We start from the raw sequence: 27,415 nt of genomic DNA, 5'->3' as shown, positions 1-27,415 counted from the left end.
GAGAAGTTGGAGACCCGGCTTGTAGTAGTTAGGCCACTCATTGGATTACAGCAGAAAGACCCAGGACAGAAGGCTATTGAAAATTGACATAGCCTGTATCAAAACACATTGCTTATCTCCCTTTCGGTTCCCCAGCTAGCCAAGGCTAAAGCCAAGGTTGTCTCATCTCTTATCACCAGGAAGTTTCTGTAGACGGCGGCTCTTACCCCCACTCCCTCCCCCTGCTTCCCTACATTCCCACCTGGGAATGCTGAACTGTTGCCACACGTCATCTGGCTGTTGTCAGTAACGCAGCTACAGGTCTTCAATTTCAAATGCCCTCATCGGCCATCTTCCCGCCCCCTTCCCATGCGTGCTGCATGGAGCCGTGGTAGCAGCGCCCATTGGCAGCACGCCCACCCCCCACCCAACCCTTCCCACGTGCCTTGTCTCGAGTTCTTTGACTGTGTCCTGCTTAAATTTATGTTTGCGGAGGCAGGTTTTTTTTCTCCTGGTTTTACACTTTCTCTGTTTAGGGAAATCAGTCTCAAACTGGCCGTTTTTTCCCCTCACCCCTCCTCTCCTCCTGTTGTTGATCCCTTTTTCACCTAAATATGAGGGTGCCACAAATGGCTGCTCCAGTGTGTTGATATGTATTGATTCTGATTCTGAATAAATATAATAACATATATAAAGTACTAGTGGTCCATTGTAGTGTTTGTTTTTCATGATGAAGTGAGTGATGACATAATTTTTTTTCCTTCTGCTTGATCTTAGAAAGCAGTTGTTATTGACTACCACCATTTTTTTCTTGATTCCTTTTAGTGTTTCTTAAGGTGCTTTCACACATGCCTCTTTGCTCCGCACCATGCTTTGCTTCCTCGGATACTCCGGTCTCTGTGTGATCTGTGAAAGGTATCTGGAACTCTGGTGCAGAGCAAACAAACAAATGTAGGTCTACGTTCGGCTCAAACAAAGCATGGTGCGGTCTTTACCCATGTGAGAAAACAACCAGGACCAAACATAGGACTTTACATTGAAGCGCAATTGTAACGGAGCAACTCCATCAGTGACAGCGCAGCAGCAGCAGCAGCGTGTGCTGCTGCGTGCTTGCCGTCATGGTAACAGGCGCGAGCACACACTCACAACCAAGTGCTCCAGCAGCAACACACACATATCCATCCATCCATTTTCAGAGTCGCTTTGTCAGCACACACACGCGTCACATTTAATATTTTTTGCCAGGGGTTGTAACACCATTGCCTCTTATTGGGTTGTTTGTGTTGTTGTTGTTTGTGTAGCTGCAATGAGAAGATGAACAGACTCTATGTGATGTCACATGGACAAATTGAGAAAGAAGGAGCGGGCCTGCTGCAGGTGTGTGTGTGTGTGTGTGTTATTTTTACTGTGAAACATTGTGCTGCACTGATTTGTGTGAAAAGTCCTTGGAGAATGATTGTGTTTGGCTGTGCCATGTGTATGCTTTTGTTAAATGTATTTTAGTGTATTAATTGTGTATTTGTTTGTTTGTGCAGGTGGACTTTGCCTCCAGCTGGATCGGAGGGGGGATTCTGGGCTCTGGTTTGGTTCAGGAGGAGATTTTGTTCCTGATGAATCCTGAACTCATCGTTTCTCGTCTGTTCACCGAAAAACTCGCTGACAACGAATGTCTCCTGATTACAGGTAGGAAAACAACAACATCAAAGACTAAACCCCAACCTCACTTTTTTCTGCTGAATACAGGTGTTTGGGTATTAAGTAGTGCTGCTGATTGATCGTAGTCCAAGTTTTTAGTAAAATTATTTTCATTTAGTTGTAAAATATCAGAGTTACTGCCCTCTAAGGGTTGAATGCCAGCTATTACATTTGAATTTTGCTATTGGCTGAAACAGATTATAGGGCGTCATTTGGACCATAGTGCATCACTAAGTTTGACTGTTGGCCCCGCCCCTCCAATCAAAGCCCTCAGTGAGCATTGATTGACAGCCCCAATGTGGAACTCCATGTTCAGCTGTGGTGATGTTTGTGACTCTGAGCTTGTATAAAGATCAGATTCTACGTTAATCAGAGGGTTCATCAAGCTATGTGTGTATTTACAGACACATCGTGTGTGTATTCCCGTCTGTCTCTGTGTGTGCGTGGACGTGCGTGTACTTTTTGTCACTGTGTGTCCATCTTCCTGGTTTGTGTGTGTGTGAGGTGGTGTTCCACGGCTGTTTGCCCCTGAGTGATATAGTGTCTGTCGGGCTGTGTGTGTGTGTGTGTGTGTGTGTGTGTGTGTGTGTGTGTGTGTGGGTGAGCTTCACGTCTAGATTGTGTGTGTCTGTGATTGTAGTAGTTGAGCAGAGCGCTGAGGGGCCACCTGTCATAACTGGGCGTGGCTTACTTGCTCCAAGAGCCCCACCCATAATCAAGGCTTTTTCCCCCTAGTGGCAGGTCAGCAGAATGCAGGGGTTTAGTTACTCTAACAACAAACATGTGGATCACAGACTTGCTTCTCTGTGTCTTTGTGTTTCAGGCTCTCAGCAGTTCAGTTTGTACTCTGGTTACAGTGACAGCTTCCAGTGGGTGGGGCCAAATGATGACACCCTAAACAGGTGAGTATTTATTTTCCAACACTGAGCTGTGGTGCGTTCACTGACCTCTGGTTCCTGCAGGGACTCCTGGGATCGTCTGAACAGACAGATTCTGGCTTTGGATGCGCTTCACTTCAGAGAAATCAGAGAACAGTACAACAACAAGAACATCAAACGGGAGCTGAACAAGGTGAGACCAGCACAAAGCTGCATCTGAATATTCTCCTATCTCCTTTCCTATCCACTTTTCCTTAACCTCGTAGAAAAGGCCATCACGTTGTTTTGACAATCAGACTCACTTCCACTAGGTGACGTAATAATCTGACTGCTACAAAGGTTAGTGACGTCTGCCGTGGTGAAAAAACTACAAATATCCTAAAATGGACTAAAAGCACATTTATAACATTTTCCACTGATATAATCTCAACAATCAAAAGGTTTAAATGTAAATCAAAGGAAAAGAGGCTACCAGACCATGAGGAACAAAAGTGAAACTCACACACCTTCCACTCACTAATCAACAATGATCCAAAATATGTAGGATTTTATGAAATTGTTACATTTATGCGAGATATAGGCATACATAATGTTGTAGACATACACATGTACAATCACACAAAGCATTCCTAGGAGAATGAAATATGTTGAATAGGGATGTAACGATTAATCGTAAGGCAGTTAAAAATCGATTCATAGGTATCACGGTTAATATCGATTTTCTGACAATTGAATCGCAGTACTTTTTTTAACCAGCTATCCGGAAGTGTAGGCGGCGGGCGGAGTCTGCTAATACTTTCTTTCTGGCCGCCTTCTACTCTTTAATATGTTAATAAATGATTCATTACCCCTTTAGCACCGAAAGAATATCTGTAATATTACTTGAATATCTGTAAAAGTCACGTTTTTCTATTAGCTCTGTCTGCTAGCATAGCTTCTCTTCTTCACTGCAAGATATCTGCATGCCAACCGACCACTGTGTTACCAGCGCCCTCTGCTGGTCCAAACAAATATGATGTAAATCAGTGCAATGACGTTTTTTTTTTTTTTTTAAAGTCCAATTGTTAAGGCACAAAATACATTTTCAGTTGCACTTTTAAAAGAAAAAGAACAATTATGCAGTTTTGCATTGTTTATTATAGAACCAGAATTTAAATTAATAGGCTTCATTTTCATTTGTATTATTCCTTTATTTATTTAATTCAAGATTTATTTTTAGTTAAATTGCATTGTTTTGAATAGTTTATCAAGGAATTCTTTTGACAATGAAAAATATAAGGAAAATAATACAGTATTTTCTAAAAAAAATGTGTCTACAGTCCCATTTTGTAAATGAAAAAATTGTGAGAGAATCGTATCGTGAACCCAATATCGTGAATCGAATCATATTGGGAGTTGAGTGAATCGTTACATCCCTAATGTTGAATAACACAATGTGAAGCACAGAGTGTCTGTGCATCAGTGTTTCCTAGGCTAAAGGAGGTTATAAAGGAAACACTGAGCCTTCTTTTCTTAGCTTTTAGAGATTTGGAAAGCTCCTTATCATGGCCGCCACTTAAACACTTCCGGGGGTAAAGGACAAGTGGATAGGAAAGGATCCGAAATACATGAAAATCCCCAAACTGTTGACTATTTCTGTGTGTGTGTGTGTGTGTGTTCCTGAAGGCGTACTGTGGGTTCAGAGGTGACCCTGGTCTAGAGGAACCTGACGTGGCCACAGGAAAATGGGGCTGTGGAGCTTTTAATGGAGACCCTCAGCTTAAAGGTAGAAACACACACAGCCATGCCCTTTGACCCTGTTCAGCCTTTGTCGCTACATGCTAAGCTAACCAAACATGTGGACTAGTTTCTGCATGGAGGTCCTTCCCAGTCCCAGGAAGAAAAACATGTACATGTATCTGCAACATGTGGAACACAAAGATTCATCTTCCCCCTCATCTGGAAAAACACACATCTGCTGTGTGATGGCGTCTACCTGTTGTTTGATGTTGTGCAGCAACATAGATCTAGATCACCCAGACTGAGCTTCTACTTCTGCAGCTTTGATTCAGCTGATGGCAGCAGCCAAAGCTGGACGAGGTTTGGCCTTTTTCACCTTTGACGACCGACGACTGACCACAGAGCTGCAGCAGGTTTACAGCCTACTGGTGGAGGACAGTATTACAGTGGGTGAGTGCACACAACTACGTGGGGTGGCAGTCACCCCAGTGGTATCTGTCATTGTGCCCTTGGGCAAGGCACTTCACCTACATTGCCTAGTATGAATGTAGTGTGTGAGTGAGTGTTGGTGGTGGTCGGAGGGGTCGATGGCGCACTATGGCAGCCTCGCTTCCGTCAGTCTGCCCCAGGGCAGCTGTGGCTACAATAGTAGTTTACCACCACTAAGTGTGGAGTGAAAAAATAATGCCTTAATTCTGTAAAGCGACTTTGAGTGTCTGTGATAAAGCACTATATAAAACTGATGCATTATTATTATTATTATTACGTTCACATGATGCTAATCATAGCATGATGCTAATCACCCCAGCATCCAAACCCCGGGTATTGTTGGAAATGTCACACTCCATACTACACACTACAAACTCAATGAGTATATACTGTCTACTATATACTATTAATATGATTAGAATATGAGCGTTCACACTGAAGGATACTTCCAAGTTTCCCATGATGCATTTGGAACCTACAACTACAAAAACCTTGTTCACACTGAGGCTAAATATCTCTGTTGATTCTCCACCTTTACTTTGAAAGTGACCAAGTAGAATATCAACATGTGCTCATTTCATCCATAAAACTCAACGTCGACTTATTTCATTCACACATTTTCAGAGACCCTCCATTGTGCTACTGAATAAACTTCCTGTTAACTTCAAAACAAGAGCCCTATTTACAAAAGAGTTAAAAAAAAAAAAAAAACTAATGGAAGACAAGAGATGCTTTTATTTTGAAAAAGGGGTGTTTCATTTTTAGCTTGAAGCCAGTGTGGTGTAGAGTTCACATCGTAAATTGTAATTGACTTTGAGGATAAAATAATTGTAATTGTGAAAAAATGCTGGTCTTTAATCTTAATTGAATTGTAATTGAACATGGATAATTGAAAACGTAATTGCCCAACCCTGATGCTAGTATGATATTTTGAACAGTCAATCCGAGCTCTGCTGGTCGCTTTTAGCTTTGAATTCTGCTACTAACACAGGGCGACCCCCAGTGGACACATGGAGCATTGCAGATATACTTAACAGTTGAACGTGTGTTTGCTTCGATTCTAAAAAATAAACAGCGGCCTAGTTTTGGCTCCTGCGCCGTATGTTTTATACCATGCATAACATAGATGTACATTCAGTCTTTACTGAGATTATTCCAGTTTTGTATTATTTAAATATATATATCTATTTTTGTTACTTTGTTTTGCAGGTAAACTGTACAACCTTCTGAAAGACTTCTGCTCCAACGTAGACAAAGGTTTGTACGTCGACCTGTTCGACTTCATCAAGAGGAAACTGCGACCCAAACAAAGTCATCTGTGAAGACGTCTGATCATAGATCATAGATTATAGATCCGTTCATAATACTAAGGCTTAATAAAAACCTAATACAAAACCTGACAAACTCAACTAAAACATCAGGTTTTAGTTTTTTTAGAGGCAGAAAGAATGAAAAATAGATCAGATTTATGTAATAACTAAAATCAGTCCTGTGATGTATGTGTAGATGACTGATTTATCCTGTGAACAAAACTTCTGAATCTGATAACTCTGAGTTTAGAAAATCATTTTATTTAAATATGACACATTTTCATTTCCTCTACAGTGAATACAGTTTAAATTAAAGCTATTGCTGCTTTCCAACTCGTCTGATATTTTTGTGCATTTTACTTTGAAAGTCCTCATCCTGTTCCACCTTCAGCAGCATAAAGACATTATTGTGTCTTTGTGTCTCCTCACTTTATTTCATTAGCATTAAACACACCCAACCTCCTCCTTCAGCCTGCTTCTTCCTTCATCGAGGGCGGAGCTTATCGATGCTGCTCTGTGATTGGACCAAAGTGTGGATGCTGCATCTGTCTAATCATAACATTTGTTATTTTGGAATTAGAACAGATGTCAGGTGGTTTTTTCTGTCCGATTAAAATAAAAAATAAAAAGTCCTCTTTAAAAAACTAAGCTCGTAAAGTCACGTGGAGCTCCCCTGGTTGCCGTGGTAACACTGTTGGTTGTAAGTCTTTGAGGGTTTGGGATCAAAGGAAGCAATAAAAAGGTTAAAAACCATGAGGAGGTTTCATTGTTTCCAGGTCAAAGGCCTTGAGGTCGAAGGCCGTGTCCAACAGGCGCTGCAGCTCCAACAGGTGAGTGCGTTTGTTTCCTGTGGCTGGAGCTGAGGCAGGTTCTCGACCCGCGTACCTGGAGTGCAGAGCACAGACGGTTTACTACACGGATCAACCATTAGCTCATACACATATAGATGTCTGTGTGTGCAAGTACACGCTTTCTTTTTTTTTTTTAAGTATCCAAAGAAAACTAAAAACTTTCCTCAGAACTGTGGCACTAATGTAACAGCATAGCATTGAGTTAGTTTGATTCAATTTACAAACTGTGGCACTAATGTAATAGTGTAGCATTGTGTTTGTTTTTATTGAAACCAGATTCACTTTACAAACTGTGGCACTAATGTAACGGCATAGCATTGAGTTACTTTTTTTTATTGAAACCAGATTCTCTTCACAAACTGGCACTAATGTAATTGCGTATCATTGTGTTAGTTTGTTTTTATTGAAACCAGATTCACTTTCCAAACTGTGGCACTAATGTAACATTGTAGCACTGATTTAGTTTGATTCACTTTCCAAACTGTGGCACTAATATAACAGCATAGCATCGAGTTAGTTGGATGAAAGTAGAGTCACTTTAAAAACTATGGCACTAATGTAACAGCATAGCGTTGATTTAGTTTGTTTGATTCACTTTCCAAACTGTGGCACTAATGTAACAGCATAGCAGTGCTTCTTACCACACAGGTTTTGAGCGCTGGATGGTGGTCCTGATGCGTGGCTTGACGTAGTCGTAGTAACCTTGGTTCTTGTGCTCCTCCTGACACCAGACCAGGTCAGCGTTGGCGTATCGATCAGACTCGGTCTTCACCAGGTCGAAGGGAAACGGAGAGAGCTGGAGAAACAGGAAGGTTCACGTTACAGAGCGTTCATGGTTCAACCAGCAAATCCACCACAAACATGAATCATTGTGGAAATGAAACTCAACAATATTTGCAGGTGCTCACAGTGTTCCTGCTCTTACATAGCATGACTGCAGTCATTAATGTTAAACAGTTGAAAAACAAAATCCTTTAATTTTCCTAAAATTATGACATATTTCCCTTAATTTAATAGAAAATGGTCACAAAATCTAGGACATGTAAAGTGAAGATCCTGTGGGGACTGATGTCACTTATTGCTTGGATATTGTCAGTTTTCTACATATTTAGTATTTCATATATATGTACAAGTAAAAAATAAGGCAAAATAATGTTGCACTAATTTTTATTTTAATATATATATTTTTGTATACTTAACTCATATGGGAGCCTTAATGCATCTTATTTGATGAGTTTTTTTAATTTTCCTTTAATGTACCCCCTTTTTGTTTTGTCTTTGGTTCTTTGTTTTTGAAAAAGTTAAAAGTTGAGTTTATTATCCTCAGCGAGGGTTTGAATTTTTGAAAATTTACAAAAAAATTAAAAAGATTATGTTGAAATAACTCATTTTCCCCCATAATAACTGGTGCCCACTTGAGTTCAAGCTGCTGAACTAAAATTAGTTTGACCTTCCTGCAATACAGGAAGGCCCAGAATAGCCCCGCCCCTTTGACCCCACAGTGAGAGCTACCTGCTCCAGTCGGACCACTGCCACCTCCTGGTCCATCCCTCGGTTCTTGCGCTCTCTGATCAGCTCGTAGTAAATCTTCCCGCTGCAGAAAATGAGTCTCTTGACGTTGTCGACGTTGGAAGCGGCCAGACCGTTGTCAGGGATCACACGCAGGAAGTTAGTTCCTGCAGGAAGGAAACACGCTCATTAGTCCAACGTGATACCAAAAGGTCAACGCCAGTCCGTTATCTGCGCTCACGCACCAGGCAGCATGTCGTCAAAGCTGGACTTGGCCTCCGGGTGGCGCAGCAGAGACTTAGGAGTGAAAACGATCAGCTGAAGAAGAAAAGAGTGGGATTATTATGGCTGCGTCTGAATAGCCTCTCCTATCTCCTTTCTTATCCACTTTTCCTTCACCCCCGGAAGTGTTTAAGTGGCGGCCATGATAAAGAGTGTCCAAGTTCTCTTCAAGCTAAGGAAAAGAGCCTCAATGCTTCCTTTATAACCTCCTTTAGCCTAGGAAACACTGATACATCCTTTACCAAAGGAGACAAGATAATGCTGACCCACAATTCCTTATTATTAATGATCGAAAACCCAGTTTTAGTGTGAGTTTCACTTTTGTTTTCCTCGTAACCTGGTAGCCTCTCTTCCTTTGATTTACTTTCAAACCGTGTGTTTTTTGAGATTTTATCAGTGGAAAGTGTTAGAAATGTGCTTTTAGTCCATTTCGGAAATTTGTAACCTTTGCGGCCGTCAGATTATTACGTCACCTAGTGGAAGTGTGTCTGATTGTCAAAACAAACGTGATGGCCATTTCCTAACTCCTCTCCTTTACCCTGTGACATCATCCACGGGCTTATGGAAAAGTGGATAGGAAAAGAGATAGAAGGGACTATTCGGACACAGCCTGATAGTAGCTGCTGTTCCCACATATTTTAGTGTCAGACAGAAGTGACCAGCAGATGGCAGCAAAATACCATCAATGTAGTAGTAGAATTAAAATATAATAATAAATACATAGGTTAAATACATTTGACAAAATATAAATAAAAACGATTTAAAAAATAACATCTTATTAAATGAATAATATTTTATGTTTTCATTTATTCAGACAACTTTTTTCATGAAATTGACTTTGAAATTAACTTTTATCTCCCGACATGTTTTGACTGCCAACTTTTCAAAGTAAATTTCCTGACAAAAGTGGTCTGAATAAATGAAAACATGAACTTTTTAATTTATTTATTTTAAAAATCCAAATTTTAAATTATGAAACAACATTTTGAAAACAGAAACAAATATTAACTTTAGAAAATATACATAATGTTTTAAATAAATTAAGGAGTATAATTAAAAGTATATGGTAATATTATAGAGAAGACTTGAGTATATGTGAGTTAATATTTACGTTATTTGTCTTATTTTACTGTTTAAACTAAAAATCATATAATAATAATAATATTTGGAAAATCTCACTTACTGCTTATTTATATATTTTCTGTACAATTTTCTTGGCCAATATCTGTTATTTATTTAATTTATATCATTTATATATTTTTTCTCCTTAATTTTACTTCTGCATTTTTGTATTTTGTTTTCGTGCGTGCTCTTTGTGCGTTTGGCTGCTGCAACATGTTCATTTCCTTATTGTGGGATAAAATAAAGTATAATTTAATGTAATGTAATCTAACAATAATAATAATAATAACATCAGTATGAGTTAATGGGTGTGGTGGACTCACTGGTTTCCTGTAGGGCTGCAGGATTTGTCGGCGCAGGACGTGGAAGTAGTTTGCAGGATTGGAGCAGTTCACTACGATCCAGTTACAGTCGTAGAGCTGCTGCGCTGCAAAGTCCTCCGTCAGCATCTGACAAAAAAAGAGACTTTCTTAAATTACCTGATGTACATTAAACATGGCCGTTAGCCCAGGAGAACATGTGACTTTACCGGCAAAACATCAGGATCGTCGTTGCACATCTGCAGGAAGCGTTCAGGACGAGCTGACGAGTGTTCAGGACCCTGACAGGAAGAAAACACATTCCATAAAACAGTGTTTGTCCATTTAAAGCCTTAAAGTAGACACTGGCTTTAGACCGTTTGTGTAGAAGTAAACGTACAAAAAACAAGAAAAACCAAGAAAACATCACAAAAAACAAGAAAAACCAAGAAAAACGACATAAAACACATACAAATGAAATAACATTTTACAAAATTACTCAAAAACAAACACAAAATAATTCAAAAAAACAACAAAAAGTCAAGAAAAACACAAAACATTACAAATAGGACAACAAAAGCACAGAACACGACATAAAACATGTAAATGTTTTAAAATAAAATGTACAAAATGACATAAAGCTACAACAAAATGACAAGAAAAACACAAAACATTACAACTAGGACAACAAAACCACATAACATTTACAAATAACAAAAAACTATACAAAAAAAACAAAAAGAAACATTTTCAAAATGACAAGAACACAGAAAACATCACAGATAGGACAACGAAAGCACAATAGACACATTTGTCAGATCTGACATTCAGCATCAGATCAAATCTATCACAAAAACATCTTCTACCACCTAAAGAACATCTCCAGAGTGAAAGGTTTAATGACTCAGAAAGATCAGGAGAAACTGGTCCATGCTTTTATCTCCAGCAGACTGGACTATTGTAATGGTCTTCATCAAACATCTACAGCTGGTTCAGAACACATTAGTCCAGTTTTAAAGTCTTTACACTGGCTCCCAGTCAGCCTCAGAGGAGACTGTAAAGTTCTGCTGCTGGTTATAAATGTGGTCCAGAATATATCAGTGAGATGTTAGTCAGGTATGAACCCAGCAGGTCTCTCAGATCTATGGACACAGGTCAGATAGTGGAGCCCAGAGCTCACAGTAACCATGGTGATGCTGTTTTTAGTTGTTATGCTGCAAAGAAGTGGAACAAACTGCCAGCAGAGCTGAAGTCAGCATCACATGTGAACATTTTTAAATCAAAGTTTTTGGTCATGTTGATGATGTAATGTGTTTGTTGATGATTTTACTGATTTTAATTTTCTTATTGATTTTAAGCTGTTGAATGTTTTCTGTTGCACTTTTTGATCATGTAAAGCAGTGATTCTCAACTGGTGGGTCGGGACCCAAAAGTGGGTCACGGACCTGTACTGGGTGGGTCGCGGACAGCTGGTCAAGAATAAATTAATACCTAATATCTCTTGTCTTTTATTTTGAAATAAACTTTTCTTTTGACAGGTATGCTGCGAAATGTATGTTACACAGGATAATATACAGATCTATGTTTTAAAAAAGATTATATACATGTGTTTTCAACTGTTATTTTAGAAAGAATTAATTTGGTTGGTTGAATTCTAAAAAAACTGGGTCACGATTTAATGACCGTGGGAAAAAGTGGGTGAGACCAGTTGAGAACCACTGATGTAAAGCACATTGAGTTGCCTTGTGTATGAAATGCACTATACAAACACATTTGCCTTGTTTTTGTTACTTCCTGTTTACTGCTCACTGATTTGTCACTATAAGCTCCTCCTACCATTCTCTCCACGCTGTAATGCTCACCGATTGGTCACTATAAGCTCCTCCTACCATTCCTTCAATTCTGTAATGCTCACTGATTGGTCACTATAAGCTCCTCCTACCATTCCCTCCATGCTGTAATGCTCAGTGATTGGTCACTAAAAGCTCCTCCTACCATTCCCTCCATGCTGACTAAATAGTTACTAAAAGCTCCTCCTACCATTCTCTCCATGCTGACTAAATAGTTACTAAAAGCTCCTCCTACCATTCTCTCCATGCAGACTAAATGGTCACTATAAGCTCCTCCTACCATTCTCTCCATGCTGACTAAATAGTTACTATAAGCTCCTCCTACCATTCTCTCCATGCTGACTAAATGGTCACTATAAGCTCCTCCTACCATTCCCTCCATGCTGTAATGCTCACTGATTGGTCACTATAAGCTCCTCCTACCATTCCCTCCATGCTGTAATGCTCAGTGATTGGTCACTAAAAGCTCCTCCTACCATTCCCTCCATGCTGACTAAATAGTTACTAAAAGCTCCTCCTACCATTCTCTCCATGCAGACTAAATGGTCACTATAAGCTCCTCCTACCATTCTCTCCATGCTGACTAAATAGTTACTATAAGCTCCTCCTACCATTCTCTCCATGCTGACTAAATGGTCACTATAAGCTCCTCCTACCATTCCCTCCATGCTGTAATGCTCACTAAATGGTCACTATAAGCTCCTCCTACCATTCCCTCCATGCTGTAATGCTGACTAAATGGTCACTATAAACTCCTCCTACCATTCCCTCCATGCTGTAATGCTCACTAAATGGTCACTATAAGCTCCTCCTACCATTCCCTCTATGCTGTAATGCTCACTAAATGGTCACTATAAGCTCCTCCTACCATTCCCTCCATGCCGTGCGGCAGCAGCAAAACGATGCCGTTCTGTCGGACCCACTTAGTCTGACCAGAGCTGATGAACTGGTCTATGATGCACTGGGCCGTGTTGTGGAAGTCTCCAAACTGGGCCTCCCACAGAACCAGAGCGTTGGGGCTGGCCATGGCAAAGCCCAGCTCGAACCCTGAGGATGAGACAGTCAGTAGGCGGAGCCACACGGGACGCTTTCCTATCGCTACACTTTAATCCATCATTGATTGGCTCTCACCCAGGACGCCGTACTCAGACAGCGAGCTGTTGCACACGGTGTACGGAGCCTGGTCCGGACAGATGTAGTTCATGGGGATGCAGGTCCTCTTGTCCACGTTCTGGTCGTGGAGGACGTGATGTCGATGGCTGAGGAGGAAAATCACCAAGTCACACCAGAAACTCAGCTGGTTTTAATCGTAGAAACAGAGCGATTACAGTTCATTGAGAAATAGTGCTCCAGGACCAAATGATGACTCATTCTAAGGCAGTGATGGGCCACAAAAATGTGTGTGTTTAACAGAAGGGCCACATTATCAACATTCATGTCAGCATTTAGAATAATGACCAGTTTGAGCATTAACACAGAAGAGTTTTTTATCGTAATCTTGTGTGTTTTTCTGTCATTCTGTGTATGTTTGTTGTGTGCTGCTTGTTATGATTGCATTTTGTGCATTTCTGTTGTCCTTTTGTGTGTCCTTTTGTGTTGTCCTTATTTTTCATGTAAAACATATGTTTTATGAAGTCATACTGCATATTTCTGTTGTCGTTTTGATTATTTGTTAGTACTGTGGAGTCATCTTTTGTGTTTTTCTTGTCTTTTTGCATACTTGTCATTTTCTGTGATTTTGTGTATTTTGTGTCATTCTGCGTTTCTTGGAGCATGTTTGTGTATTTTTGTTGTCGTTTGTTAGTACTGTGGGTTTGCAGAGTAATTTTTTTGTTGTTTTCCTTGTTTTTTTGTGTACTTTTGTTGTAATTTTCTGTAAATTTGTATAATATTGGGTCAATTTGTGTATTTTGGTTGTCGTTTTACTTGTTTGTTAGCTCTGTGGGTCATTTTTTGTCATTTTGTATATTTTTTGTGTCATTTTGTGTATTTTAGTTGTAGTTTTGTGATGTTTGGAGTCATTTTGTGTATTATTGTTGTCAGTTTGTTTGTTTTTGTGGGTTTTTGGAGCATTTTGTGTGTTTACTTTGGGGGCAGCATAAAATTAGACCATGTCTGCTGTAATGGATCATGTCATCATGTGACCTCACCTGAACGTCCCCCGCTCCACATCCTGACCACTGAGCCTGACGTGGACCCCGTCCTTCAGCAGAGAACCAAAGGCCATGTACTCCCCCAGAGCCCAGTCACACACACGCTGGTCCACCATGGTGGCTCTGCCTCGCAGGATCCGAGTCAGACCTGAGACCACAACAGGACAACAGTCATAGAGGAAGGGCGAGGGAAGAAGAGGTGGAGCGAGAGAGAGAGGGGGCGGAGCTAAACCTCCATGGATGGTGAAGTCCTGCTCAGGGACGGATGCAGCGATGGTTCCAATGTGGACCAGAAGATCTTCACTGATACCAGTAGGAGGACACGTCATAGACCTGGGCTGACCATCCAGAGTGAAGAAACCTACACACACACAGACACAGACACACACACACACACACACACACACAAACAACCAAAATGACAACAAACACAAAAATAAAACAATTATTTTTAAGCGCCTTTTTGTTCTTGTTCTGTTGATTGTGGATGATTGTAGAATAAATAAAAACAACAGTTGAGCGAGGGGCGGAGCTTACCGGGCCAGGGCGAGTCCAGCCAGTGTTTGATGTGCATGATCTTTTCGTCTTTGGAGCGTATGTAGGCTTCCTCACAGATCCGGTCGTACTTACTGATTTCCTCCTGGAACACCAAAGCTTTGTGAAGCTCACAGCTGAGGTTTAACGTAACGCGGCGTATTTAACGCATGTATCTAACGCACGTATTTAACGTGTGTGTCACCTCGTATCTCTGCCTGGTCACCACACCCTCTGAGATCATCTTCTCTGCAAACTTCTGCAGAACTCCTTTCTGCTTCTTGATCTGCTTGTACATCAGAGGCTGTGTGAACATAGGCTCATCAATCTCGTTGTGTCCGTTCCGTCTGTAGCACACCTGAAGACACACAACAACACACATAATACACACACACACAGCTTCCTCTGTGTGTTCTTCACTGGAATTTACCAGGTCCACCACCACATCTTTATGGAACGTGCTCCTCCACTCTGCGGCCACGTTGCACACGTACATCACGGCCTCGGGGTCGTCTGCGTTCACGTGGAATATCGGAGCGTTGACGACACGAGCGACGTCGGTCGGGTACGGAGAGGAGCGCGCCATCCTGGGGTCCGTGGTGAAGCCGATCTGTGCAGGGAAGAAACAAGAAACACAAAAATAAACAAAATGAGAGTAAAATGTATAAAATAAACAAAAAACACACAAAAAAACACCAAACACATTGAAAACATCACAAATAGGACAACAAAAATACACAAAACACTTATAAAAAAGAGAAAACTATACATAATGACTCCGAAAACACACAAAATGAGAGTAAAATGTACAAAATGACTAGAAAAACACAGAAAACATCACAAAGAGGACAACAAAAATGCACTTAATGACATAAGACATATAGAAATAAGAGAAATCTATACAAAATGACTCCAAAAACAAAATTATAATACAGAAACATGAAAAATAATTACACAAAATGACATAAAAATAACACCCAAAAAAAACAGAATTAACTTCACACTACACACTTAATGTGACACATTTAATGGATCCCGTTCAAAATAAAAGCACAAGACTTGGTGATTTTTTAGTAATTTCCTACTGGTCGGCGTGTTGGGCGGGGTCAAAGCGTGCCTGGCTCACCTGGTTGTTGACCACCACGTGTATGGTCCCGTGGGTGGTGTAGGACGGCAGGTCAGCCAGGTGGAACGTCTCGTACACAATTCCCTGACCCGCAAACGCTGCGTCACCGTGAAGCAGGATGGACATCACCTGTAAGACAAGGCCGTGGGAGAAGAGAACGCATGATTGTATCAGAGATCAGGGAAAGTGTTTCCTGCGGCTGTGGCTGCGTACCTTCTGTCCCTCAGTGTCTCCCAGGTAGAACTGCTCAGCTTTGGTTTTCCCCTGGACCACGGGGTCCACGGCCTCCAGGTGGGACGGGTTGGCCATCAGAGACAGAGTGATGGCTTTATCACTGACACGGTTCATCCTACGGTGGTACATCCCTAGGTGGTACTTTACATCACCAGAACCCTGGAGGACACACACACACACACACACACACACACACGAGTGACTAACAGGCAGTGCACAGACACAGACACAGACACAGACACAGACACAGACACAGACACAGACACAGACACAGACACAGACACAGACACAGACACAGACACAGACACAGACACACAGACACACAGACACACAGACACACAGACAGACACACACACACACACACACACACACACAGACACACACACACACAGACACACACACACACACACACACACACACACACACACACACACACACACACACACACACACACACACACACACACACACACACACACACACACACACACACACACACACACACACACACACACACACACACACCTCGTCTGCAGCCTCCAGCTTGGACTCAAACTGGCAGAAGATCTGTTCCAGCTCTTTCCGGATCACGTTAGCGAGAACGTTGAGTCTCCCCCTGCAGAGGATCCACAAAGACCGTCACACGTCATTGAACAAACACACACACAACTTCACACGTCCTTCCCAACCTGTGTGGCATTCCCAGGATCACACTCTCCACGCCGCTCTCACTGGACTTATCAATGATGGTTTTTAGGGCGGGGATGAGCGACTCGCAGCCTTCTAGGCCAAAGCGTTTCTCTGACGACCATTTCCTCTGCAGGAACTCCTCAAAGCGCGTGGATCGGATCATCCTGGCCAGCAGCGTGCGCTTCTCCTCGTGGGCGAACTGCAAGACGCCAGGAGTCTCAAACTTCTGTCTGATCCACTGACACTGCTCCAGGTCGTTGATGAACATGAACTCCACTCCGATGTGCTGACAGTACGCCATCTACAGGAAGGATAGAGCCAATCACAGGAGAGATTGTTGCTGAGTCATAGTTTACACACTATAACCAATCAGAGCTACAGTCAGTGTGTGACTCTCTCACCTCCAGGCGGCGGATGATCTCTCTGAGAGGGAGAGCGCTATCGTCTCCACCGATGAAGGTGGTTTTAGGAAGTCTGAAAACTTTGTCCAGGTCGCGTTCGGCCAGTCCATAGTAACCTAAACACAACATCTGTTCACATCTGGAACTGAACACTGAATAAAAACTACTATTCCCTCCATTCCTGTTAGAATTTCAACACATTCAACAGTAAATGTAGTGGTCGCTGGAATTGCACAAGTTGCCTTTTTACGTAAATGATGCATCGCGAGCAAAAATGTCAAATGTTCCTGGGACCAGTGTCACGGACTGAGTTTATCTCGTACTGACATCGATTATGAAAACAAAATTAAACAAAACTGAATTATTATTTTTTTGCAAAAAACCATTTTCATGTATATATGCTCATAATCGATCTCAGTACGAGGTAAACTCAGTCCGTGACACTGGTCCCAGGAACATTTTACATTTCGCTCGCAATGCATCATGGGACGGTTGAGTATGACTAGTGTGCCTACCGTTTATACTTCAAAAATGTCCTCATATAGTATACATCCTGGTATTTCTCATGTACTCAATCTCTCCATACTATCTAATGTGAACGCACTACATACTCATTTTGACGTTAAACTTAGTATGAGTAGTACGTTAGTGAATCATTTACAACACAGCCTTAAATGTACAAACATCAACGTACTCATCTGACCACAGTCTGTGCAGCGGCTGTTTTATATTCCTAAACGTTTTTACCGTTAAGGATTCTTCTCAAGTAATCAATAAGTAAAATCTTCTACCATTCTAGTCATTTTGTGGATGTTTGAGTCTTTTCTGTAATTTTTGTGTTTCTATGAGAGTCTGTGCAGCGGCCGTTTCCTATTCCTTCCAAACACGTGTATTTTTCCAGGCGAGGGAGAAAGAAATGTTCAGATGAATCTTTGTGTTCCACGTATTACAGACTGGGAAGGAACTCTATACAGAGACTAATCGCTTAGCATGTAGCAGCACTGGGTCATTGGTGATGGTCAGGCTGGTATTGGTCCCACAGGTACGGAGCATGTGTGTGTCACTTTAAGTAAACACAGACTATAGTTCAGTGAGCAGCTTATCTCCAAACAGATACTATGTCAGTGTTACATCAGAGATCTTTAAACACAAACAAAGCATAAGCTAATCAGAACAGATTCACCCTGAACACACCACGCTGTAGGGACGCTCTGACCAATCATCATCAGCTGATATCATAAAAACAACAACACACATGTGCAAGTACAGGTGCGTGTGTTACTGCGACCGGCATTTTTTACAATTACAATTAAATTACAATTATTTTTTCCTGAAAGTCAAATGCAATTACGTTCTCAATTACTAAAGTTCAATCACAATTACGGAGTCTGAAATAAATAACCCCATTAGCTTTCTGTTAGCATCTCCTATGATAACGGGTCAGTTTGGACACACGTCTTAAATCAGCTGTAAAATACACTTAAAAATATTATCTATCATCTTGTTTCCTTTGTTAGGTTTCTTTATCATAAAAATATTGGTATTAATATTTTAGGTTTTGGTGTCTGTCAGTATTGCCCTAGATTTAGATTTTTTTTTCAAAAAATGGTAAAAGATCTTTAAGAGAACTAACAGGTAAACTTGATATGAAACATATTTTAATAATTAATAACTACATATGTGTGAGCCATACAACTGTAACATGGCTCCCCAGTTTTACATTTAATTAAACTAGTACAGTGTCCGTCGGAAGTACAGTATGTATTCATATAGTGGGGGCATAAGTATAGTTAGGGGTATATTTGCAGGTGCAAAATAAAATAGCGTGTGCGTTTTCCCTGGTTTAATTCTATGGGACATAGATACTCATTTTTTACTCAGTTTTGTGCATTTCTGTTGTCATTTTGTGTATTTTTTGTATAAATATTGTTTAGTTTTTTGTTTTATGTTCTCCGTCTCCTCCGTGGGTTCTCTCTCACACACGCACACGCATTAGCCGCAAGGATGTTGAAATGCGTGTCTCACACCTAATGCATCAGACTTGAGAGAAACAAAAAAAAAAACGGACCCGGAAATACCACAAAAAATAAATGTTTTGTAACACCAAATAAGTCCAAAATAATGGATGCACACAATGGGAACATGTGGAAGCTGTTATAAAAGTTTCAGGTGGAACAGACACCGCAATATTGACCTTCTTATGTGGAATGGAGGAGGGTCTTCTTCTACTGATTATTAGAAGTTGTAAATAAACAGATTGGTGCGCTAGCGCCCCCTCACACTGAGGTCAAAATCTGAGTAGGTTTTATTTTGGGGTAAACATGAATGTGCCGTCTGGGCTAAATTTTATTTAGATAAGATAAACGTTTTTGCAACACCAAATGAGTCCAAAATCATGCATGCACACACTCAACCTATGTGCAAGCAGCCAAAAAGGTTTCAGGTCCAACAGAAACAGCGTCAGGGAGAACTTTTCCACGCACACACGCACACACGCACACACGCACACACGCACACACGCACACACACACACACACACACACACACACACACACACACACACACACAGAGATTGTAGATGACAGTTTTCATATAATTTCCATAAAAATTACAAAGTAAATTATCTAAACTCAATTACAATTCAATTAAAACTACAACAGCAAAATATTTTTTCAAATACAATTACATCATAATTGCAATTAATTACCAATTATGCGATTACAATTATAATTGACCCCAACCCTGCTTTACACAATGTAACAAATAGATAATTTTTCTTAAGAAAAAAAGGAAACAAATAGGAAACTGATTGAGCTTTAATTAGGAAATATTATACTTCATCTGATTACTTGATAAACCGATGCAATACTTGACTGCAAAATATTGTTATTGAGTGAGTGAGTGAGTGAAACAAACATAGACATATGAAGGAGGAGGTTTTCCCTCACCTACGTTCTGAACTCCCACCGTACACGGAGCGTCATCGAAGTCCACACAGCTGATCTCTAACGGGTCCAGCTTGGCGACGTGATGACCTCTGACCTGCACATTTAACAAACAAGTGAAGATACCAACATAGTGTCAACATAGAAATGGTGAATGAAAATACATTCCTCTGTGTGATAATTAAAAAAATAAAATAAAATAAAAGCCTCACATAAAACACGTCCAAATCAAACTGTCCAGAACTAAACTAAATGTTTTGTTAAATAAGAATATTTTAAGGTGCTGATGACTGATTCAAAGGTCACATTTGTAGACATTAATCTGTAATGGTATCAATGTAATAAGATTAGTTTTTTAAAATGGCTTCATGTAACATAAATGTAGTGTTTGTAACAATTGTTCTGTTTATTATTTCACATGTTGGGTCCACGTCCGTCTGTCAGATGCTGACAGCAGCTGTGTGGGCTCACCTGATACTCTCTGATCAGCGAGTGCACGGCCAGGTGATCCTCCACCACCTTCTCCATGTTGGGCTGAAGCACTGAGTGGACGGCGGGGGAAACCAGAGGGTACGCTCCCAGGGGCTGAGGACTCTGATAGGCGGAGCCCGGAGGAACTCCAGCGTTGGCGTTACGGAAAAACACGTCCCAGGACTGAAAGATGGATTAGTACCATGGTCTGATGATGTCAGATTTTCTATAGTGTTCTAAGTTCCCAGTCCTACGCACACGGACCCAAAACACAAACATAACATTTATCAACTATATCCAGTGAATGGAATCACAATGAAGCATCGCCGCCACATCAGCTCTGCAAGCTCCGCCCTTTGCATTTTTGCTACATTACTCCCATTTCTGACAATTCTCCATCAAATTTTAATGCCTTTTCTGCACATTTTTTCCACTTTCAAGACATTTCCACACTTATAAACCCTTTCCACCACCTAATGTCACATATGTGGACCCATTATTGTCAGCTTTAACCTCTTCTCACCATAATTCATGCCTATTTTTGACAATTTAATCACATTCACAATTTGCATTGCCCATTATTTGCCAGTTTAAACTCATTGTTCCAACTTTTTGTTCCAATATTGACACTTTTTTCCACTTTTTCTCCATTTTTGTCCACTCTAACTTGCAACTTTTAACCAATTTCTGTGGTTTTTAAAAAATCCCATTTCACCACATTTTCCACTATTTTTGGTCACTTTTAACCCGTTTTATTTCTGATTAAAACAAGGATTTACATCTTTAAAGGCACACCGCAGACTTTTTGATCTAAAAAGTTGACCCATATGAGGTTTTTTCTTTTTCTTCCTCTTGAAATACCAACTGTAAGTTTGGAGAGATGGACCGTCTTTGGCCAGGTCATGTGACCTGGAGAATGCGTATCACTTTACAGAAGTCAGGTGACCACAGGCTTGGATATACTCGTTGGGCTAAGGCTTTTGCTACTATTTTTCAGCTACAGTGGGGGTCCCCGCTCTCTGGAACCTTTATTTTGGCTGAGAACCCCCTGCTCAATAAGTATATACTGTCTACTATGTAATATAAATATGATTAGGATGATGAGCATTCCCACTGAAGTATACTTCCAAGTTTCCTAAGATGCATTTGGAACCTCCAGCGTTAAAAACTTGAATCACACTGAGGTTCAATATCTCTGTTGATTCTCCACCTTTACTTTGAAAGTTCTGAAAACATTTGAAGTGAGAAAGTGACCAAGTAGAATATCAACATGTGCTCATTTCATCCATAAAACCCACGTAGACCACTTCCTGTTAACTTCAAAACAAAAGCTCTGTTTACAAAAGCGTTAAAAAAAACTCATGGAAGACAAGAAGAGATGCTCTTATTTTGAAAAGGGGATGTTTGATTTTTAGCTTGAAGCTGGTCCCAGGACCATTTTTTACGTTCCACTCACAATGCATCATGGGACGGATGAGTATGACGAGTGTGCCCACCGTGCATACTTAAAAAATGTCCTCATATAGTATACATCCTGGTATCTATCACATACTCAGTCTTTTTATACTACCTAATGTGAACGCACTACATACTCATTTATACTCATTTAGACGTCAAACTTAGTATGAGTAGTACTTTAGTATGAGTAGTACGTTAGTATGAGTAGTACGTTAGTATGAGTCGTACGTTAGTATGAGTAGTACGTTAGTATGAGTCGTACGTTAGTGTGAGTCGTACGTTAGTGTGAGTAGTACGTTAGTGTGAGTCGTACGTTAGTGTGAGTCGTACGTTAGTGTGAGTCGTACGTTAGTGTGAGTCGTACGTTAGTGTGAGTCGTACGTTAGTATGAGTAGTACGTTAGTATGAGTAGTACGTTAGTATGAGTCGTACGTTAGTATGAGTAGTACGTTAGTATGAGTCGTACGTTAGTATGAGTCGTACGTTAGTATGAGTCGTACGTTAGTATGAGTAGTACGTTAGTATGAGTAGTACGTTAGTATGAGTCGTACGTTAGTATGAGTAGTACGTTAGTATGAGTCGTACGTTAGTATGAGTAGTACGTTAGTATGAGTCGTACGTTAGTGTGAGTAGTACGTTAGTATGAGTCGTACGTTAGTATGAGTCGTACGTTAGTATGAGTCGTACGTTAGTATGAGTAGTACGTTAGTATGACATTTACAACACAGCCTTTCTTTTTCTCTGAACGTCTCATTTAAAGGGAGTAAAAGTGCAGGTGAGACTAGATTTCTTTTTCAGGACGTTGATTCTGTTCATTTTCCTTAAACAAGAGAAAACAGAGGCTCTAAATCACGTGTGCAGATGAAACGGTTAAAGAGTTTAAATAAAGGCTGTGATATTCACATTCCCAACATAAGTACATTAGCATAGACTAAAGAGAGTTAGGAAACAAAGGAGGAAGTCTATTAAATATATATATATGACAATAACTAATTTCCAATCAAATGAGGACAGCTTAACTTTGTCAGTGCCCTGTTTGTGTGTCTAAAGCACACACACGCACACTTCAGTACACAGTGTCTGTGTGTGAAAGTACATACCGTCCTTTATCACTTTTATTATTGACTGCAAATGTGCACCATACCAAAGGTCAAAGATAAGGTTTCCCTCGCAGCGAGGGGACAACATCCTCCCAATAACTTCCACCACCGATTGAAGGAGTCGATTTATTCACTTCCACAGCAATAAATATCAACTTTTAGACTTCCTCGTCTTGCTCCTTTTCAGAATAATGTGCCCTTTCAAAGTAAAAGCCAACCACAAGGAGCCGTTTTTATTCGCTGATCGTTACTCATCGTTTCACTTCTGGCCTGTGAGAACTGTTCTGTGATTAGTCAGATTTGTGAAATTGCTGTAGTTTGTGTGCGCGCACCGAACAAGCGGCGTGATCGGATCAAACCTATGACATTCAAAATAAAACTATAACCACTGTATTAAATGTTTGTAAAAATGACCTTTTTTAAAATAATTAAAGTTAAAACCACACCACAGACTTTGTGACCTAAAGAGTTGACCCATATGAGGCCAATATACAGCACTTGACAGTATCAATGCTCCGAGCGGGGCTTCCCTCTAGAAATACCAAACATATAAGGACCGTATTTGGCCAAGTCATGTGACCTGGAGAACGTTTCATCTTACGGCAGTAACGTGACCACAGGCTCTGATATACTCATTTTTCATCACTCCATCACTTTATTGCTCCACTGACGCGATGACCAGGGAAGTGTGTGTGTGTGTGTGTGTGTGTGTGTGTGTGTGTGTAGAGGAGAGAGAGAGGTGTGATCACTTCTCTTCCTTTTTCTCCGGTCATATGTTTACAGCACTTATCATAGACAGCTCCGCTTTTACGGTTTAAATGATGAACTTACAGAGTTACTAAAGGATGACTTAACTCAGAATGTAAGTTTATTCAAGAAGTTAACCGCTTTAATTTTGCCCTGATAAATTGAGGAAGTGTAGTACAGCCCTCTGCTGCAGCCATCTGCACTATAGTGAGTCGATGATCTCTCTTAAACCAACAGGTCAACTACTGTCTGCATACACAATCAAAAGACAAGGGAGGCGAACCCGACTGTTGATTTTTGAAACAGTGCTGTGGCGCTTGTGGCCACTAGGTGGCGTTTAATGTAATAGGTCTAGCGTCCCTAGTGGCCAAAAGTTACACGGCGTTGCTTTAAGATTAGGAAGATTAGTAAAATACACAAATGTACATGAAGTGAGATTATAAATGAGATCTATTAAGAGGAATTATATAAAATATCATTTAGATTAGTGTTCCTAATCTTTCAGCCCGAGACCCCTAAAATAAAGGTCCCAGAGAGCAGGGACCCTCACTGTAGCTGAAGGTGGTTAAACACAGACATGAACATTGAAGAACAGTCATGTGGAGACAGGACCATCTATAAGGGGGAATAAAGGGGAGAGATTTTTGGGGTCCATCCATAAAGTCAGTAAAATGATGGTCCATTGTTCTATGAATCTGTGATAACCACATTTATTTATTTATCTGAATAATATCCACTGTTATCCAGGAACGTTTATTATTATAATTATAGTCATCTTAAAGATAGAAATCCTGGTTTTAATCAGAAATAAAAAATGATGGAAAAGGTGGTGAAATGGGATTTTAAAAACCACGGAAATTGGTTAAAAGTTGCAAATTAGAGTGGCCAAAAAAACAGATGGGTCCCAGTTTGAGCACTGTATCCCAAGTTATAGGGAAAAAAGTATGTTTTTTGTTTGGCTGATCTTTGTCGTCCTGAGAGCACTGAGGTCTCACTTTGTTCACTTTTCTGAGGAGTTCTTGACCTTAAATGTGACCTTGAATGAAGGTCAAGGTCACACATTGAAAGGAAATGTTGTTCAATGGTACCAGTGGCCAAGTTATAGGGAAAAAGTATATTTTTTTGTGACATCATGAACTTTGACCCTTGCCAATCTTTTTACTGGTATGTCGTACAGCTTTGGTCTAGTCAAATAAAATACTCCTCTTGAGATGAGCTTTTCAAAAAAATATTCTTTGTTTCTTAAAGGCATCTGGTGACCCCCTGACGGTGTCTCACAACCCCAAGGTTGAAAACCCCTGATTTAGGTAAACAAATAAATAGGAAAAATACTGGTAATACTAAACTGGTTTTCCTTGTGGCATTAATTAAGGAAGCTTGGTGTTGCACGTGATGACAGCTTCAGAAAATCTCATCTGTATTTGAGTGATTGATGATGCGGTTGATAACGCTCAGCTCTGTGTGATGAGGACAGTGGTCATTCATTAACTCATCCTGGGCTCACCTTGTGCACGTTCTTAGGGTTCTCCAGCCAGGCCATGTACATCTCCTCCACGTAGTTGGAGCTGGTTCCATTCAGGAAAGGTTCAGCCACCACTGAGGCGTTGAGCCACCGCGCCGGATGAACCGTCCTCGTCGGCGGTAAATTCTGCGCCGCCGCGAGGGGGCGGAGCTTCAACACCGTGGTTGTGAAGCGGTGCATGACTCCAACGTTTCCTCTACGGGAAAAACAAACACAGGATCAAGGTTTTCCTCCTCCAGAGCCTGCAAGATAAAAAAAAAAAATACAGAATTAACTTCTAGAAACAGAAATGGTAATATTTACATTATCATTTCTTTTTTTTTTTTTTAAATTGTTTTAATTTTTTTTTTTTTTTTAAACCAAATCAAGGAGACATTTCAATCTGACACTGATTATATCCTCACATGCATGTTTTGGTAAAATGTCAGACATTTATATGACATTTGTCTCTAAACTTCTGGTCAGGGACAAAAAAATGTCAATTCTCACACAAAATCTGACATAATTTGAGGCGATACAACATACGGGGTGCCAAAATGTCAAAACTCAGTCACTTTTTCATAGTCGGCATTTTTTGAAAATTTTGCAAATTTTTGTTTAATTTGAATCAGAAATTCATGTAAATCAGCATGTTTTATATCATTGTTAAAAATGTGTACAAAAAACAAAAATAAATTAAATGTAAATGTCAAACCTAAATGTAAAATTCAATCTAAATGTTTAATGTAAAATGTAAATCTAAATGGTAAATCTAAATGGTAAATCGGTCGCCAAGTGTAAATGTTTAGAAATTATGCAAAGTGGGCAGTTCAGCACCTGTCAATCACGAGGCCAAGCCCACACCACTAATTTAGATTTAACATTTGGATTTAAATTTAGATTATTTTTTTTTACTTTTACATTTATATTTAACATTTACATTTATATGTATTTTACATGTGTACCCATTTTTAACAATGACATAGTACATGCTGTTTTACATGAATTTCTGTGAGGAAAGTAAGCTGAATGGCTACCATGTGTTTACATTCGGCGTCCCATAATAACATACGTTCTGAAATGTAAATATGACAAACAATTTTACACATTTCCACCATATTTTTCACTGTAAAATGGGTCGTCTACTAAAGGGTTAATGCTCTAAGAGTCACTTGGGGTTCAAAAACTTAAGTCACATGCTAAGAATTGTTGCTGAGTCATGTTTAGTTATAGCTGTGACCCAGCAACAATACTGCAGTAGATAATGTTCAAACAATAATAATAAAAAATTGTATTTATAATGAACTTTATATTCAAATGAAACTCAAAGTGAAAAAGAAAAAGTGAACTTGAAGCCACCCGAAGAGGAACAAAAAGTGTTGTTTTTTTGTTTTATTCGAAAGGAAATCTTGATTTGTTGCTGAGTTGTAGTTTACAAAGTTCAGAGAACAAGTTCAATTATTAAACAATTCATTCATTCAGAAAATTACAAAGATAAAAGCAGAGTTTTTAAACCGTGACATCAACGCTTTGACTCACAGGAGAACAAACACGAGCCTCAGGGCGGAGAACCTGCAACCTCCACACGGAAAGGCCTTCCGTCACACGTTAGATTTAACCATGACGTCACTTCGTTACTTTTCATTTACTGCCAAAGAAAAGCGACAAAAGTTGGAGAAAAGAAAGAGACGAGCTCACCTGTCGCACACCTGTAGATCTGCTCTGCCTTCAGAGGAATCAGCTGTGCGCGTGACCTGCGTGCGTGTGCACACCGACGTGACGTCACAGGACAAGAAGTACTACTCCGGAGAAGGCGTCGTAATTTATTTTATTTTATTTTATTTTATTTTATTCTATTCTATTTTATTTTATTTTATTTTATTTTATTTTATTTTATTTTTATTTTTATTTTATTTTATTTTATTTTATTTTATTTTATTTTATTTTATTTTATTTTATTTTATTTTATTTTATTTTATTTATTCAGTTAGCTGTAGTTAGTTAATCTTTCTGAGAAATAATATTTTGATTATTTAAATGATTTCAAATCGTTTGTGTGTGTGTGCGTGTGTG

General features: G+C 40.0%; 2 protein-coding genes across 10 annotated transcripts in view; one reads left to right on the top strand and one right to left on the bottom strand.

The window, feature by feature from the left end:
* Positions 1 to 6,403, top strand: part of pargl (poly (ADP-ribose) glycohydrolase, like) — a 23,637-nt gene extending 17,234 nt beyond the window's left edge. For both annotated transcript variants that reach the window (XM_028462223.1, XM_028462222.1), the window contains exons 10-16: positions 1,281 to 1,356; positions 1,515 to 1,662; positions 2,498 to 2,576; positions 2,637 to 2,745; positions 4,218 to 4,317; positions 4,593 to 4,721; positions 5,970 to 6,403. In XM_028462223.1, the coding sequence (XP_028318024.1) occupies positions 1,281 to 1,356; positions 1,515 to 1,662; positions 2,498 to 2,576; positions 2,637 to 2,745; positions 4,218 to 4,317; positions 4,593 to 4,721; positions 5,970 to 6,082 (754 nt within the window). In that variant the 3' untranslated portion in view covers positions 6,083 to 6,403. The remainder of the gene's footprint in view (positions 1 to 1,280; positions 1,357 to 1,514; positions 1,663 to 2,497; positions 2,577 to 2,636; positions 2,746 to 4,217; positions 4,318 to 4,592; positions 4,722 to 5,969) is intronic.
* ogdhb (oxoglutarate dehydrogenase b) lies at positions 6,310 to 27,415 on the bottom strand. 8 transcript variants are annotated; one of them, XM_028462216.1, is made up of 22 exons: positions 27,041 to 27,415; positions 26,882 to 26,914; positions 25,346 to 25,605; positions 20,537 to 20,719; positions 20,069 to 20,162; positions 17,121 to 17,236; positions 16,719 to 17,020; positions 16,555 to 16,645; positions 16,010 to 16,189; positions 15,797 to 15,925; positions 14,876 to 15,280; positions 14,674 to 14,776; positions 14,369 to 14,497; positions 14,134 to 14,284; positions 13,115 to 13,242; positions 12,852 to 13,030; positions 10,364 to 10,435; positions 10,158 to 10,283; positions 8,676 to 8,748; positions 8,434 to 8,597; positions 7,563 to 7,717; positions 6,310 to 6,955 (listed from the first exon to the last, which is right to left on the bottom strand). In XM_028462216.1, the coding sequence occupies exons 3-22, from the start codon at positions 25,541 to 25,543 to the stop codon at positions 6,814 to 6,816; spliced, it is 3,120 nt and encodes a 1,039-aa protein (XP_028318017.1). In that variant the 5' UTR covers positions 25,544 to 25,605; positions 26,882 to 26,914; positions 27,041 to 27,415; the 3' UTR covers positions 6,310 to 6,813. The 8 variants fall into 8 exon arrangements, with proteins under 8 accessions (XP_028318017.1, XP_028318020.1, XP_028318021.1 ...); XM_028462219.1 differs by having other exon boundaries at positions 25,346 to 25,559; XM_028462220.1 differs by lacking the exon at positions 26,882 to 26,914 and having other exon boundaries at positions 14,876 to 15,028; positions 15,101 to 15,280; positions 27,041 to 27,414.

The sequence above is a fragment of the Gouania willdenowi genome, chromosome 12 (genome assembly GCF_900634775.1).
Source record: "Gouania willdenowi chromosome 12, fGouWil2.1, whole genome shotgun sequence".
In the NCBI taxonomy this organism is placed as follows: Eukaryota; Metazoa; Chordata; class Actinopteri; order Blenniiformes; family Gobiesocidae; genus Gouania; species Gouania willdenowi.
This window is presented reverse-complemented; position numbering and strand designations above follow the sequence as displayed.

Excerpts from the sequence above, each read along its gene's own strand:
- ogdhb (XM_028462216.1), bottom strand. The coding sequence starts at position 25,543 with ATGCACCGCTTCACAACCACGGTGTTGAAGCTCCGCCCCCTCGCGGCG. Across the intron at positions 16,190-16,554 it reads AGCTGGAGGCTGCAGACGAG|GGTTCTGGTGATGTAAAGTA; the intron begins GTGTGTGTGTGT and ends TGTGTCCTCCAG. Across the intron at positions 15,281-15,796 it reads ACGTGGTGGTCAACAACCAG|ATCGGCTTCACCACGGACCC; the intron begins GTGAGCCAGGCA and ends TTCCCTGCACAG.